This window comes from Leguminivora glycinivorella, chromosome 15, assembly GCF_023078275.1.
Source record: "Leguminivora glycinivorella isolate SPB_JAAS2020 chromosome 15, LegGlyc_1.1, whole genome shotgun sequence".
NCBI lineage: Eukaryota > Metazoa > Arthropoda > Insecta > Lepidoptera > Tortricidae > Leguminivora > Leguminivora glycinivorella.
The window spans coordinates 7165987-7178564 of NC_062985.1; the positions used below are offsets into that span (position 1 = coordinate 7165987).

Consider the following 12578-nt stretch of genomic DNA (forward strand, 5'->3'; position numbering starts at 1 on the left):
TCTCTGACGTTGACATCTCTGACGTAGAAACCGGTTAATTTCGTTCAACAGAAACAGATCTGCTGAAGAACAGTTCTCTCATATTAACCGGTTAAAAACCGGTAACCGAAAACAAGAACACTATTTTTTCGGTTTGACGTCTAGAGCCAAAACCGGTTTGGTTGAAAATACCGGTATCCGATCCCTGGTTCCAATTGGTTATTACTGAAATTATTATTAATACTGAATTTTGTCGATGTCCGTGATTACCCACTACACAGATTAACTAATTAATCCGTGCTTACGTGGGTATTTCATGCGGATAAATATGATATATTTTAGGCAGCCACTAAGTAAAATTTAATTATATCGTTAAAATTTTCATTACTGTTTCTCCAAATGGCCGTCGACATTGACCTGGTTCTGGATCCTGTTAATTTTAATCACATCATATTCCTACTCTAATTCAATCTTATTATAATAGCCTTGCATTCGTACGTAGTCGGTTTCTCCTTAGAGGGAGAGAGAGAGCATGAGATAAGTGATTACAACGTTTTAGGAAGACGTCAAACTTAAAAAATACCTCACACAAAAATCATTGATTGTAAAACAAAAACATGGATATACAGACAACATAATTATTTTATTTAAAGTTTTTTCTTCAGACCGCAAAAACAGCACCATACTAATGAAAAATGATATGAATACTTATGTAGAGTTAGACATTTGAATTGAACATAAATGTTATCATAATACACACAAACACTATTTTAAAACACTGCGTGAATACTACGACGGTTAACCTTTCGTATGCGTCTGTCAAAAAATTGTCATTAATATATTAGTCATAATAACTACATGTTAAAGTTGAAACAATATGGAGCAGATCTGCTCCTAAGCATACGAGAGGTTAAGAGCCCGCAGGACCCGAGCTCCTTCTCATATTTGAGGAGACCACCCGTCGCGCTGAAGAGGCGTCACTAAGGCCGTTCGCAGACGCACCTTCTCAAGTCCTCCTCGCCTCAAGTGACATACCTGCAAAAAAATAAATTCATTCAATCTATAATTCTGATTGTACACATGAAACATGAGTTTGCCGCTGATGAGATGAAGGATTTATGATAATTATTTTGTATGATTTAACTTATTGATTATTTGTTTGTCCTTTCCAGTACTCGGGACCATGGGGTCCCGGACATTTGGGAGGCATGTGTGGGGCCGAAGCCAACAGCACGGCCTCTGTGCTGTTGGCTTCGGCTGTGCTTTCTAGACAATTTACTCTAAATGTAATGTGACACTACCCGGCGATTATCCCTGTCCGCACTATAGTAATGCACCCAAGGACAAGCGCCGGTTAGTGTAGAACTATTGATAGAAAAAGGTAAATAAAGAAACCGGGCTATTAGGTTGAATTGCTGGTGGACTTGTAACCGGTACTATGGGAGACTATGGCACCTGCCTTGATCATATTATGTTATAAAAACATGAAAAAATAGGCAGGCGGTGACTAGCCAATTATTATTATTTGCCTGCTCTCATCCTGCACAGTCTCCAATACGTCTGCACGATTTCTTAGAAACTGATAAGTCTTCAAGAGGAGACTTTGCAGTGTGGTTTTGTACATGGAATTTTCCTGTACTTAAAATATTTTATACCATACAAAATTACAAATGAAGCATTAGATAATTATAAGAAACACATTGGCAAAAGTTATTTTTAAATCAAATTTCTATTGAATATGTCTGATAGCGTACATTGGGGTAATTTCGAAAGTCACAGAAAAATCACCATTATTTCCATCATATCAATGTTCCCCTTTCGAAATTACCAGAGCATTTCTGTGGTTCGAAATTGCCCCAACGCACCCTAAATGAGTTGACGTCACTAAACACGAAAGTCGTACTATTTCCATAATTAGCAAACTTAAAAAGAAGCTGATTTGTGTGCTACTCTGCGGCGGCGGCATATGTACGTATGATGTTTATGACTATACCTATACTGCCCTGCTAAGCCGAGTGGCGCTGTCTCAAAACCAAATGATTTTGGAAACGTAAACGTCAGTGATATTATTATTTATTTAGGTAATCACAAACATAAATCTCTAATTAATTTACATAGTATCGTTAAACCAATAAGGTTTGTCTCGATACCTATTCCACAGATACCTATAGATACTTTATAAGTTAATTATGGATTTTCGTTTGAGATAGCGCTTTTCGGCTTAGGCCTCCTAAGTATAGGGGGAAACGAAATAATGGGCTTTGAGCGTGGAAGGAACAAATCTCCGTCTCACTTACCTGTACACCTGGCATAATAGCTCATAAGGTTCAGGTGTAATGCGGAATTACTGAAAGTAATGATTTTTTCAATACGTACATAATAAACGACATTTGTACATCAATTTCCATAAGAAAAAAGTAAATAATGTAGATTCTATCTATGAGTACTGATACAATCAAAGCCCATTATTTCGTTTCTCCCTATAGGTGCAGTCATAAACATCATACGTACATATTGTACGTTATACGTAATTACGTACATCATTTTACCATATAGTTAGTTGAAGTTCATTATGAAGCGCCGCCGCCGCCGCCGCCGCGCCGCAGAGTAGCACACGCTGAATTGACTAAAAGGAAAGTAGACTATTCTTTCCACTTAATGCTAGTATTGCTAGTGACGCCGTGTCTTGCGAGGGCGACGGTCGCCGTCGCGTCTCACACTTCCATATCGATAAGGTTTGATTTCGTATACGTCGCATCGCCCACGCAAGACACGGCGTTAGTTACACTGTCCAGTTTTTGGACAACTATATATATTATAAGAGTGACCCACAGGTCAGTGCGTTCCCTAAGCGAATTCAAGGCTCTCAAATTTGTTGAAACATGGTCTACAATAGGGTGGTCCACATTTGTATGGAAGAAAAATAAATATGACTAATCCTTTCTCCACATGGTTCCCTTTGTTCTATTATGAATTAGTAGTTTATGTACCAAATTTTAACCCATTTGCTCATTATTTACAGGTCGCTCAAGATACATTTAAAATTGGATATCTCCTATAATAAAATAAAAACCGAAATAATTAAAACATTGCAAACTGCCCGGTTCATGTTTTATTTAGCTCTAATGAAATAGGGAAAAATATAATTAAACCATTAAAATACCTCCATGTAAGATTTTTTCTTTAGTCAAGTTCATTTCATACATTTCAGTATGGCATTATTGCTTTATTTTGAGCGACCTCTAAATAAAGTCTGATTGTTCTCAAAATTGGTTGACATGATTTTAATAAGTTTTCGTGTAGAAATAACCATGTGGAGCTCAAACAATAAAAAACATTTTTTTTTGGACCACCCTAGTCTACAATAAATTTAATCGACTTATGAGATTTGTTATTCATAGTAAAGTGTAAAAATAACCGGCCTAGAGCGTGTCGGGCCACGCTCAGTGTAGGGTTCCGTAGTTTTCCGTATTTTTTATTAAAAACAACTGAACCTATCAACTTCAAAACAATTTTCCTAGAAAGTCTTTATAAAGTTCTACATTATAAACTGAAATAAATGTCATATACAAAGAAAAAATGACCAAGGCATTCTATATTTCCTATGAAATAATTTAATTTGGTCTTAGAGTGAAGTTCTACATTTGTATTTTTTTTAAACATATGGTTCAAAAGTTAGAGAGGGGACACACTTTTTTTCCTTTAGGAGCGATTATTTCCGAAAATATTGATATTATCAGAAAACGATTTTAGTAAACCCGTATTGATTTTTAAATACCTATCCAACAATATATCACATGTTGGGATTGGAATGAAAAAAATCAGTCCCCACTTTACCCTAACAAAACATTTTTTTCCGCTTCTTATTTTACCACTTTGTCGGCGTAATTGATATACATAATTACATATTGGCACCAAATTTCAGCTTTCTAGTGCTAACGGTTACTGAGATTATCCGCGGACGGACGGACGGACGGACGGACGGACAGACAGACAGACAGACAGACATGGCGAAACTATAAGGGTTGCTAGTTGACTATAGAATTCTAAAAATGATGTGAGATTGAGATGATTATTTATCAATACATTTTTATTATAGGCTACTTTCCTTCTAGTAAAATCAGTTTCTTTTTAAGAACTCTCAAAACGAATTTGAATGATTTGCTGATATGGAAATTAAACGAAAACGTGTCGACTGACGTCACGGTCAACTCCTATGATCATTATAAATTTCAATGAGATTTAAATAGAAATTGGGTTTAAAAATATGGCAGATTATTTTTAAAGGAAATTTCTATTTAAGTTTTGCTTCGTCAATATCCTCGCTCTTGTTATCACTACAATTTCAATTTTCAATTTCAAATATTTATTCAAGTAGGCTTAATTAAATAAGCACTTTTGACATGTCATACAAAATATTAACAATTACAGCTTAAGAATTACAATAATAATTATATTACAGTTATACGAAATTATATTAGTAAATAATACAATACAACAGTATAATATGGCAATTAAATATTATATAAACGGTATTAGCTAGTATTTAGAGTGCGCAAGTCAACTCAGTCCCAGGCGGTTTTGTCATTAATATAATCCTTAGTGCTATAGTAAGCCTTACACATTAATCTATTCTTTACGTATTTCTTCAGTCTATGTAATGGAAGTTCAGTTATAGTACTAGGCAGTTTATTATAGAACCGTACGCAGTTACCCACGAAAGAGTTCCTGATTTTTTGTAACCGTGTGGTTGGCATTGCTAGTTTGTCCTTGTTTCTGGTATTGATGTTATGAATGTCGCAATTTCTTTTGAAGTTATCTTTATGTTTATGGACGTAAATAATATTTTCATAAATGTATTGGGAGTACACAGTCAGTATATTAATTTCCTTGAATTTATTTCTTAGCGAAGCTCTAGCACTCATTTTATAAATAGAACGTATGGCGCGCTTCTGGAGTACAAAGACAGTATTGACGTCAGCAGCGCTACCCCAGAGCAAGATGCCATATGACATGATACTGTGAAAGTAGGCAAAGTATACCAATCTTGCTGTCTTTTCATCTGTTAGGTGGCGAATTTTAGATACTGCAAACGCTGCAGAACTGAGTTTGTTTGCAAGAATATTTATGTGCAAACCCCATTGCAGCTTGGCATCCAAAGTTAGGCCTAGGAATACTGTACTGCTGGTTAACTCCAGTTCCTCATCATTGATGGTGACAGTTGTTGGTGTAGTTTTGACATTAGTAGTCACGAACCTAACATATTTAGTTTTCCTTTCATTTAACAATAGGTTATTGACGTTGAACCATTTCACTATATTAGACAAAGCGCTGTTTACATGATCATTGGCATCTACGTGACGTTTGACTTTAAAGATGAGAGAGGTATCGTCAGCAAACAGTATTATGTCATGGTGATCCTTAACTAAGTGAGGTAAGTCATTTATATAAATGAGGAACAGGAAGGGTCCCAATATAGAACCCTGGGGTACTCCCATGGTAACTAGTGACCCAGAAGACCGTTCTCCATTGACATCTACTCTTTGGATTCTCCCATACAAATAAGATTTTAACAGATCCAGCGCTTTCCCTCTAACTCCATAAAAATAAAGTTTCCTGACAAGTGTTTCGTGACTCACGCAGTCGAACGCCTTGGATAAGTCACAAAAAATGCCTATGGCATCCTGTGACTCCTCCCAGGCATCGAAGATATTTTTAACTAATTCCACCCCTGCGTCAGTGGTCGATCTGCCCCGCGTGAACCCAAACTGTTTATTGTGCATCAGATTGTTGCTGTGAAAGTGATTTAATAATTGTGACAATATTAATTTTTCAAAAATTTTACTTAGTGTAGGCAGAACTGAAATGGGCCTGTAGTTGGTGGGGTCAGTTGTAATACCTGTCTTAAATATAGGAATAATTTTACTCTGTTTCATGAGGTCTGGAAACTCGCCAGAGTCGACGCAATTGTTGAATATGAGTACTAGGTGAGGTACCAGTAATTCGATTAGTGATTTAATGAGATGAATAGAAACCCCCCAAAGATCAACAGTTTTTTTAACATTGATGGCCTGAAATGCCTTAAGTACATCTAGCTCAGTAACATGTTTGAACCTAAATTCAATTAAACATTTCGGCAAGTTATTTTCTAACATTGTGGCCGCAGAAGAACTTGATGAGTTAAGATTCTTAGTCGTGGTAACTGGTATGTTTGTAAAGAAAGTTTCAAATTCAGTGGCGACATCTATGCTAGATTCTAACAATTTCCCATCTACGTTTAACTGGTATGTGTTACTTGTACTTTTTTTCCGACCTGTCTCTTCATTTATTATTTTCCATGTGGTCTTAATTACGTTGGAACTATCTTTTATCCTACTGCTTAGATAATTGCTTTTAGCCATATGGCATTCTTGTTTAAAACTTTTAGAAAACTGTTTTACGTATTCTTTAAATGCATCATCCGTTCTATAGCGCCGTTCCTCGTAAAGTTCATACAATTTTTTTCTTTGATTGTGTAATTCTACAGTAGCCCATTCACTAAAATTATTTGTACAGCTAATTACCACCGACTTACTTGTGAATATTTTATTGTACTCTTTCATGAAAAATTTGAAAAATGTATCGTACATATTAGTTGGACCTAATTCAACAGGCAAAAAAGGCAGCTGAAGGGGGAGGCTATTCCTCATTTTTTCCAAACGTTCGGAAGTTACTGGTACAAACGTAATTTTCTTCATTGGAGGACTTACATCCCTACTGTCATTGTTGACATTTTGTATTTACTGAATGAAAATACAGAAATAAATTAATGAAGAGAAGGGTAAAATGTGCAAGCTAACCAAATTCCACCGGGCCAAACAAGGTGAGTGAGTGCACTGTCGCGCTGACACGTAGATCTGCAGTTGGAGAATGGCCTGTGGCACGAAGTAGCAGAGCACTGCGCCACAACCATCTGAAATGTCCGGTGCGTGAGCTAAGCAAGTGAAAATAACAGGGAGAAGCAAATATGCAGTGTTAGTTAATGAGGTGCAGAAACAGTTAATAAGAAAACCCAGGAATATTTATGAACACACACAAATAATTAGCAATTAAATGAACCCAAATGCTTAATTTACACAAATCTCTTGGGTTAATTAAACTGAGCTTGGACTATCAAAGGGTCATGTGGGACTATTTACGTGACGTGACGTTTTTATACTTGGTACACAATGAAACACAAAATAAATGTTGTAGACAAGATACAAATATTGTACCCTCGACGGCTTTATATTGTCAAGTTGTAATATCAGGCAATCACAACTGACTACATACCTAAGGGTCACTTGCACCACCGAAAATGGAGGGTTGACCCGAGGCTAACCCACCATTTCATATGGAATTTGACAGTTGATAGCCCACTAACCTTGAGTTAAGCAGTTGGTACAAGTGGCCCTAAATGAATTTATGCTTAACTGGGCCCTAAATGTCTGACGGAGGCACTAAAGATTCGATAAATCTGATTCTGTATCTGTACGTATTTACGTAGGTGGATAACTACAACTTTATAAAGTAGCAGGCACTGAACAAAGAAACACTATTTTTTTTTCATAAACATTCAGTTTATCTTTAAATTTATATGCATGTAAATAACAAGTTACTTGGAAACTTGAAAACAACTCTGTGTTGATAAATTAGAACCAAATACAACCTTTGCAATTACGTACCGACAACTGTACTAGATTAACTGTATGTCACTTACGATTTTACAAGCTTTGATAATACTAAGTAACACTAATTATTATGCCACGAACTCACGACAATATTCACAAGTCAAAAAGGAAATCAAAGTAGACGTATAAATGGAACGCGCAACTACATACCTTTCTAAGCTTAAGAGAGATCTGCCGCGTCATTTGTAACCGACGAGTCCGACGACGACAGCGTGATGACTTGATAATAATACAGGCACTGGGATAGACTTCACTGGCCATTGCACGCAGGCCGGATCCTGTTGTTGATCGCCAACTTGTCCAGGATCGCGGCAGATGATGGGGCATGGGCAAAAACAACCCTGAACCTGAACACAGTATAAAAATATATTGATTTATAATGTTAAAAATAATTCGCGGATGCGACATGTAGGTCGTCGATTCAAGTGGGGCGCGAAGGCGGCGTAAGCGCTACCCGCGACGTGACGAGCCGTTTTTCTGTAATATGATATATTACACAAACCAACCTAGTCCCACAATAAACTATCTAACAGTTAACTGCCACATAGGCTGTAAATTGGTAATTAAATAGCAAATCTCACCATATTTCCGTCAGCTAACTCACAGAAGGACGCGCACCACGATAGAATAAATAAAAGATGGCGTCGCGTCGCGGTCCGGGGTTGCCAACTCTAAAACCGTGTTCAGAAACCGAGGGAAAATTATATTTAATATTATTTAGTTCCGTTACCGTCAGTGGCGAAAATGCATATCGTGATTTCGCTAGGACGGGTATATACAGGGTGTAAACCTAATACGGGCGAACAGTATAATAAGTTGTATTTGATAAGAAACGGCCCCTCTTAGTAATTAGTCTCTGGCATATAATTTATAAGTATTTAAAGAAGAAAATATTAATTTACGTGAAATGATCAATTAATGGTCCAAGACTTCCAAGAGCTGGCAGGATTTTGGAGTAGGTACTTGAGGCAACCTGTAAAGGTGCTCAGATGCTTCTCTGATCATAACCAACATCAGGTCTGCAAGTCTGGCAGCTGGGGAGTGGGGCTTTATCGAGCTATGAATTATTAAAGATTTAATTTTTTGGGGCCCATAAAAGGTGTTTGAGGCAACCTGGAATTATTAAAAAGTGAAAGTAGAGTTCCTCAGATGTCGCATAGTATTTATGCCAGATCATTTGGCCGGGTCCTTCACCGAGCCAGAACAGTGCAAAGTGGTAAAAAAAGAATTCCAAAAAGGTTCTTGCGGCAATGTGTCATTTTTACCAGTAAAATATGAGGGTCTAAATAGCCATCGAAAAATAATGCCATGACATGAGGTGGGGTCTGTACCCTGCCATTCGATCTTGAAAGTATTTTTTTTAGTTTTTCGTAAATAACTCGTAAACGGTAGCCCACAGCAAAAAAATATGTCAAACAGAAAATATGTACATAAAATTTTCTACAAGAAAGGTTATATACATTTTTTCGATAGGATCAATATAGAAAAGGATAATTTAGTAAGAAAGTTTTTTTAATCGATTAAATGCTCCGTTTTTCGTCCATACCTCGTAAACGGTGGCCCACAGCAAATAACTATGTTAAACAGAAAATATCTACATAAAATTTCCTATAAAAAAGGTTATATAAGATTTTTCGCTAGGATCATTTTTTTAGTTGGAATGTATTTTTAAATAGATAACATGGGCCGTTTTTTGTTGATAACTTAAAAACGGTGGCTCACAGCTAAAAAAAAATAATGTTACACGGAATTAATCTACATAATATTTCCTACAAGAAAGGTTCTATAAGATTTTTCGCTAGGATCAATATTTTAGTAGGTAAGTTTTTTTAAATAGATTAATTTTAGTTGGAAAGTATTTTTAAATAGCTTACGTAGGACGTTTTTTGTTAATAACTCGAAATCGGAGGCTCACAGCCAAAAATAATGTTATACATAATTAATCTTCATAATATTTCCTACAAGAAAGTTTCTATAAGATTTTTCGCTAGGATCAATATTTTAGTTAGAAAGTATTTTTAAATAGATTTCATGGGCCGTTTTTTGTAAATACCTCGTAAACGGTGGCTCACAGCTAAATAAAATGTTCACAAGAAAATATCTTCATAAAATTTCCTACAAGAAAGGTCCTATACATTTTTTCGCTAGGATCAATGTGTGAGTGTGTTTGTCGGTTACCATTAAGGCGAGATTTACTTGTATCTTTTATGCATTTAAACTGACAAAGTGGCTTTATAGCAATCGACAAAGTGGGACGTTTTCACGTCCACACTCACATATTTTAGTTGAAAGTATTTTTAAATAGATTGCATGGGAAGTTTTTTGTTGATAACTCAAAAACGGTGGCTCACAGCCCAAAATAATGGTATACAGAAATAATCTACATAATATTTCCTACAAGAAAGGTTTTATAAGAGTTTTCGCTAGGATCAATATTAGTTGGAAATTATTTTTAAATAGATTTCATTGGCCGTTTTTGTAAATACCTCGTAAACGGTGGCCCACAGCTAAATAAAATGTTCACGAGAAAAAATTTAAATAAAATTTTCTATAAGAAAGGTTCTATACGTTTTTTCGCTAGGATCAATTTTTTAGTTGGAAAGTATTTTTAAATAGATTACATGGGCCGCTTTTTGTAAATAATTCGAAAACGGTGGCTCATAACCGGAAATAATCTATATAATATTGCCTACTAGAAAGGATATATAAGAATTTTCGCTGGGATCAATATTTTAGTAGGAAAGTTTGTCTTATAATTCTTTCTGAAGTGCAAATTTAGGAGTTTCAACTCAAATCTCAAAATCGATCAACAAAAAGCGGCCCATTTAATGTCGCCAGTATCCTTGGTACAATGCCTCAAGGGCCTATTTTAGACATTAGCTAGCTTTTAAGTTTAGTCTTAGTTTCTTATATAATTATGTAAATATGTTCATGTAAATAAAGAGATAAAAACATTAAAAAAAAATGTTATCTGCAAAAGTATTGTTTGACTAGAAGACTATTATGCTCATCAACATTATGACAAGAAACAATTCGGTATTACAAAAATCTGCGAAATGATTTATGCCAAAGCATATTCTGCGTAAGGTGTTTCTGCCAAACGTGACTTCTGCCAAGAACTATTATACGAATCAAATGAGTAAAAAGTTTCTGCCAGAGAATAGTGAACCTATATAAGTTTTTTCGCTAGGATCAATTTTTTAGTTGGAAAGTATTTTTAAATAGACTACATGGGCAGTTTTTTGTTGATAACTCAAAAACGGTGGCACACAGCCAAAAATGATGTTACACAGAATTAATCTACATAATATTTCCTACAAGAAAGGTTCTATAAGATTTTTCGCTAGGATCAATGTTTTAGTAGGTAAGTTTTTTGAAATAGATTACATGAAATAGATAACATTTGTGCATAATATGTAGGAGGCATAAAGTTGCAATTCGCTATTTGATAGCGAGTTGGATGTGTTTGGGATGCAAGATACCTAACACTCCTCCTCGCTTCGCTCGTCGTCGTACCTAATAGTGACTCTGGGGCAGTTTTTCTTTTTTGATAGCGTGTAATAATTCTGCTATTGTAATATTATGCTATAAGATTATTATGGTACATACAATCACGCTAAATCAAATTTGACCAAAGTAATGTTCTGTAAAACAATATTCTGCCAAATGTATCTTATGCGTGGTAGTAATAATGCCAACTAAGTTTTCTGCGAAATTACCATTCGACCGAATGTTTTTTCTGCGAAACATGTTATGCTAAGTGTGTTTTTGGCCAAAATTATTCTGCCAGATGAGGGTAACCCTTTTATGATATGTGTATGAGGGTGGATTTGAATAATTCATCTAATCAACCATACATTTTGATCCTTGAGGCAATCAAACCATATTTAAAGGTGGTGCAAAGTTACCCATGGGGGAGCAAAATAGCTCCGTTTTACTGTATTGTAACAAACAAACAATTCGACTGAAAGTGTTACTGCGAAACATGTTATGCGAAGTGTGTTTCGGACTAAAATTATTCTGCCAGATGAGGGTAACCCCTTATAATAACCTTTCTTATAGGAAATTTTATGTAGATATTTTCTGTTTAACAAAGTTTTTTGCTGTGTGCCACCGTTTACGAGGTATTGACGAAAAACGGAGCATGTAATCGATTAAAAAAAACTTTCTTACTAAATTATCCACTTATATATTGTTCCTATCGAAAAAACGTACATAACCTTTCTTGTAGACAATTTAATGTAGATATTTTCTGTTTACCATATTTTTTTGCTGTGGGTCACCGTTTACGAGTTATTTACGGAAAACTAAAAAATTGACTTTCAAGATCGAATGGCTGGGTATGGACCCCACCTCATGTCATGGCATTATTTTTCCATGGCTATTTAGACCCTCATCTTTTACTGGTAAAAATGACAAATTGCCTCAAGAACCTTTTTTGGATTATTTTTTTACCACTTTGCACTGTTCTGGCACGGTGAAGGACCCGGCCAAATGATCTAGAATAAATACTATGCGACTTCTGAGGAACTCTACTTTCACGTTGCCTCAAACACCTTTTTTGGGCCTCAAAAAATTAAAGACGAGAGAAGTTATCAGTAGAGACCTGAAATGTGGTACCAATATGTATATCAATCACGCCGACAATGTAGTAAAATTAAAAGTGAAAAAAAATATAATTATATTAGAATACCCTCCCGTACATGTAAAGTGGGGAGTGAATTTTTTTTTTTTTCATTTCAATCCTAACGTGTGATATATTGTTCGATAAGTATTTAAAAATGAATAGGGGTTTACAAAAATATTTTTTTTGACATTTTTAATATTAAATTAATTTTTATTAAGCAGAAACGTCTGCTAACGATTCTAAACATTTTTTTTTTTTTTTTT

General features: G+C 35.4%; 2 protein-coding genes across 2 annotated transcripts in view; both read right to left on the reverse strand.

Annotated features, from left to right (window-relative positions):
• Nucleotides 1–12578, reverse strand: part of LOC125234265 (actin-binding Rho-activating protein-like) — a 75397-nt gene that overhangs the window by 44480 nt on the left and 18339 nt on the right. The window lies entirely within an intron of this gene.
• Nucleotides 888–8372, reverse strand: LOC125234266. Its single transcript, XM_048140478.1, has 4 exons — nucleotides 8270–8372; nucleotides 7839–8035; nucleotides 6819–6931; nucleotides 888–1014 (listed from the first exon to the last, which is right to left on the reverse strand). The coding sequence occupies exons 2-4, from the start codon at nucleotides 8013–8015 to the stop codon at nucleotides 1002–1004; spliced, it is 303 nt and encodes a 100-aa protein (XP_047996435.1). The 5' UTR covers nucleotides 8016–8035; nucleotides 8270–8372; the 3' UTR covers nucleotides 888–1001.

Coding starts and splice junctions, on each gene's coding strand:
- LOC125234266 (XM_048140478.1), bottom strand. CDS start 8,015: ATGCCCCATCATCTGCCGCGATCCTGGACAAGTTGGCGATCAACAACA. Junction 6,932..7,838: donor TCTCTCTTAAGCTTAGAAAG/GTATGTAGTTGC, acceptor CGGACATTTCAG/ATGGTTGTGGCGCAGTGCTC.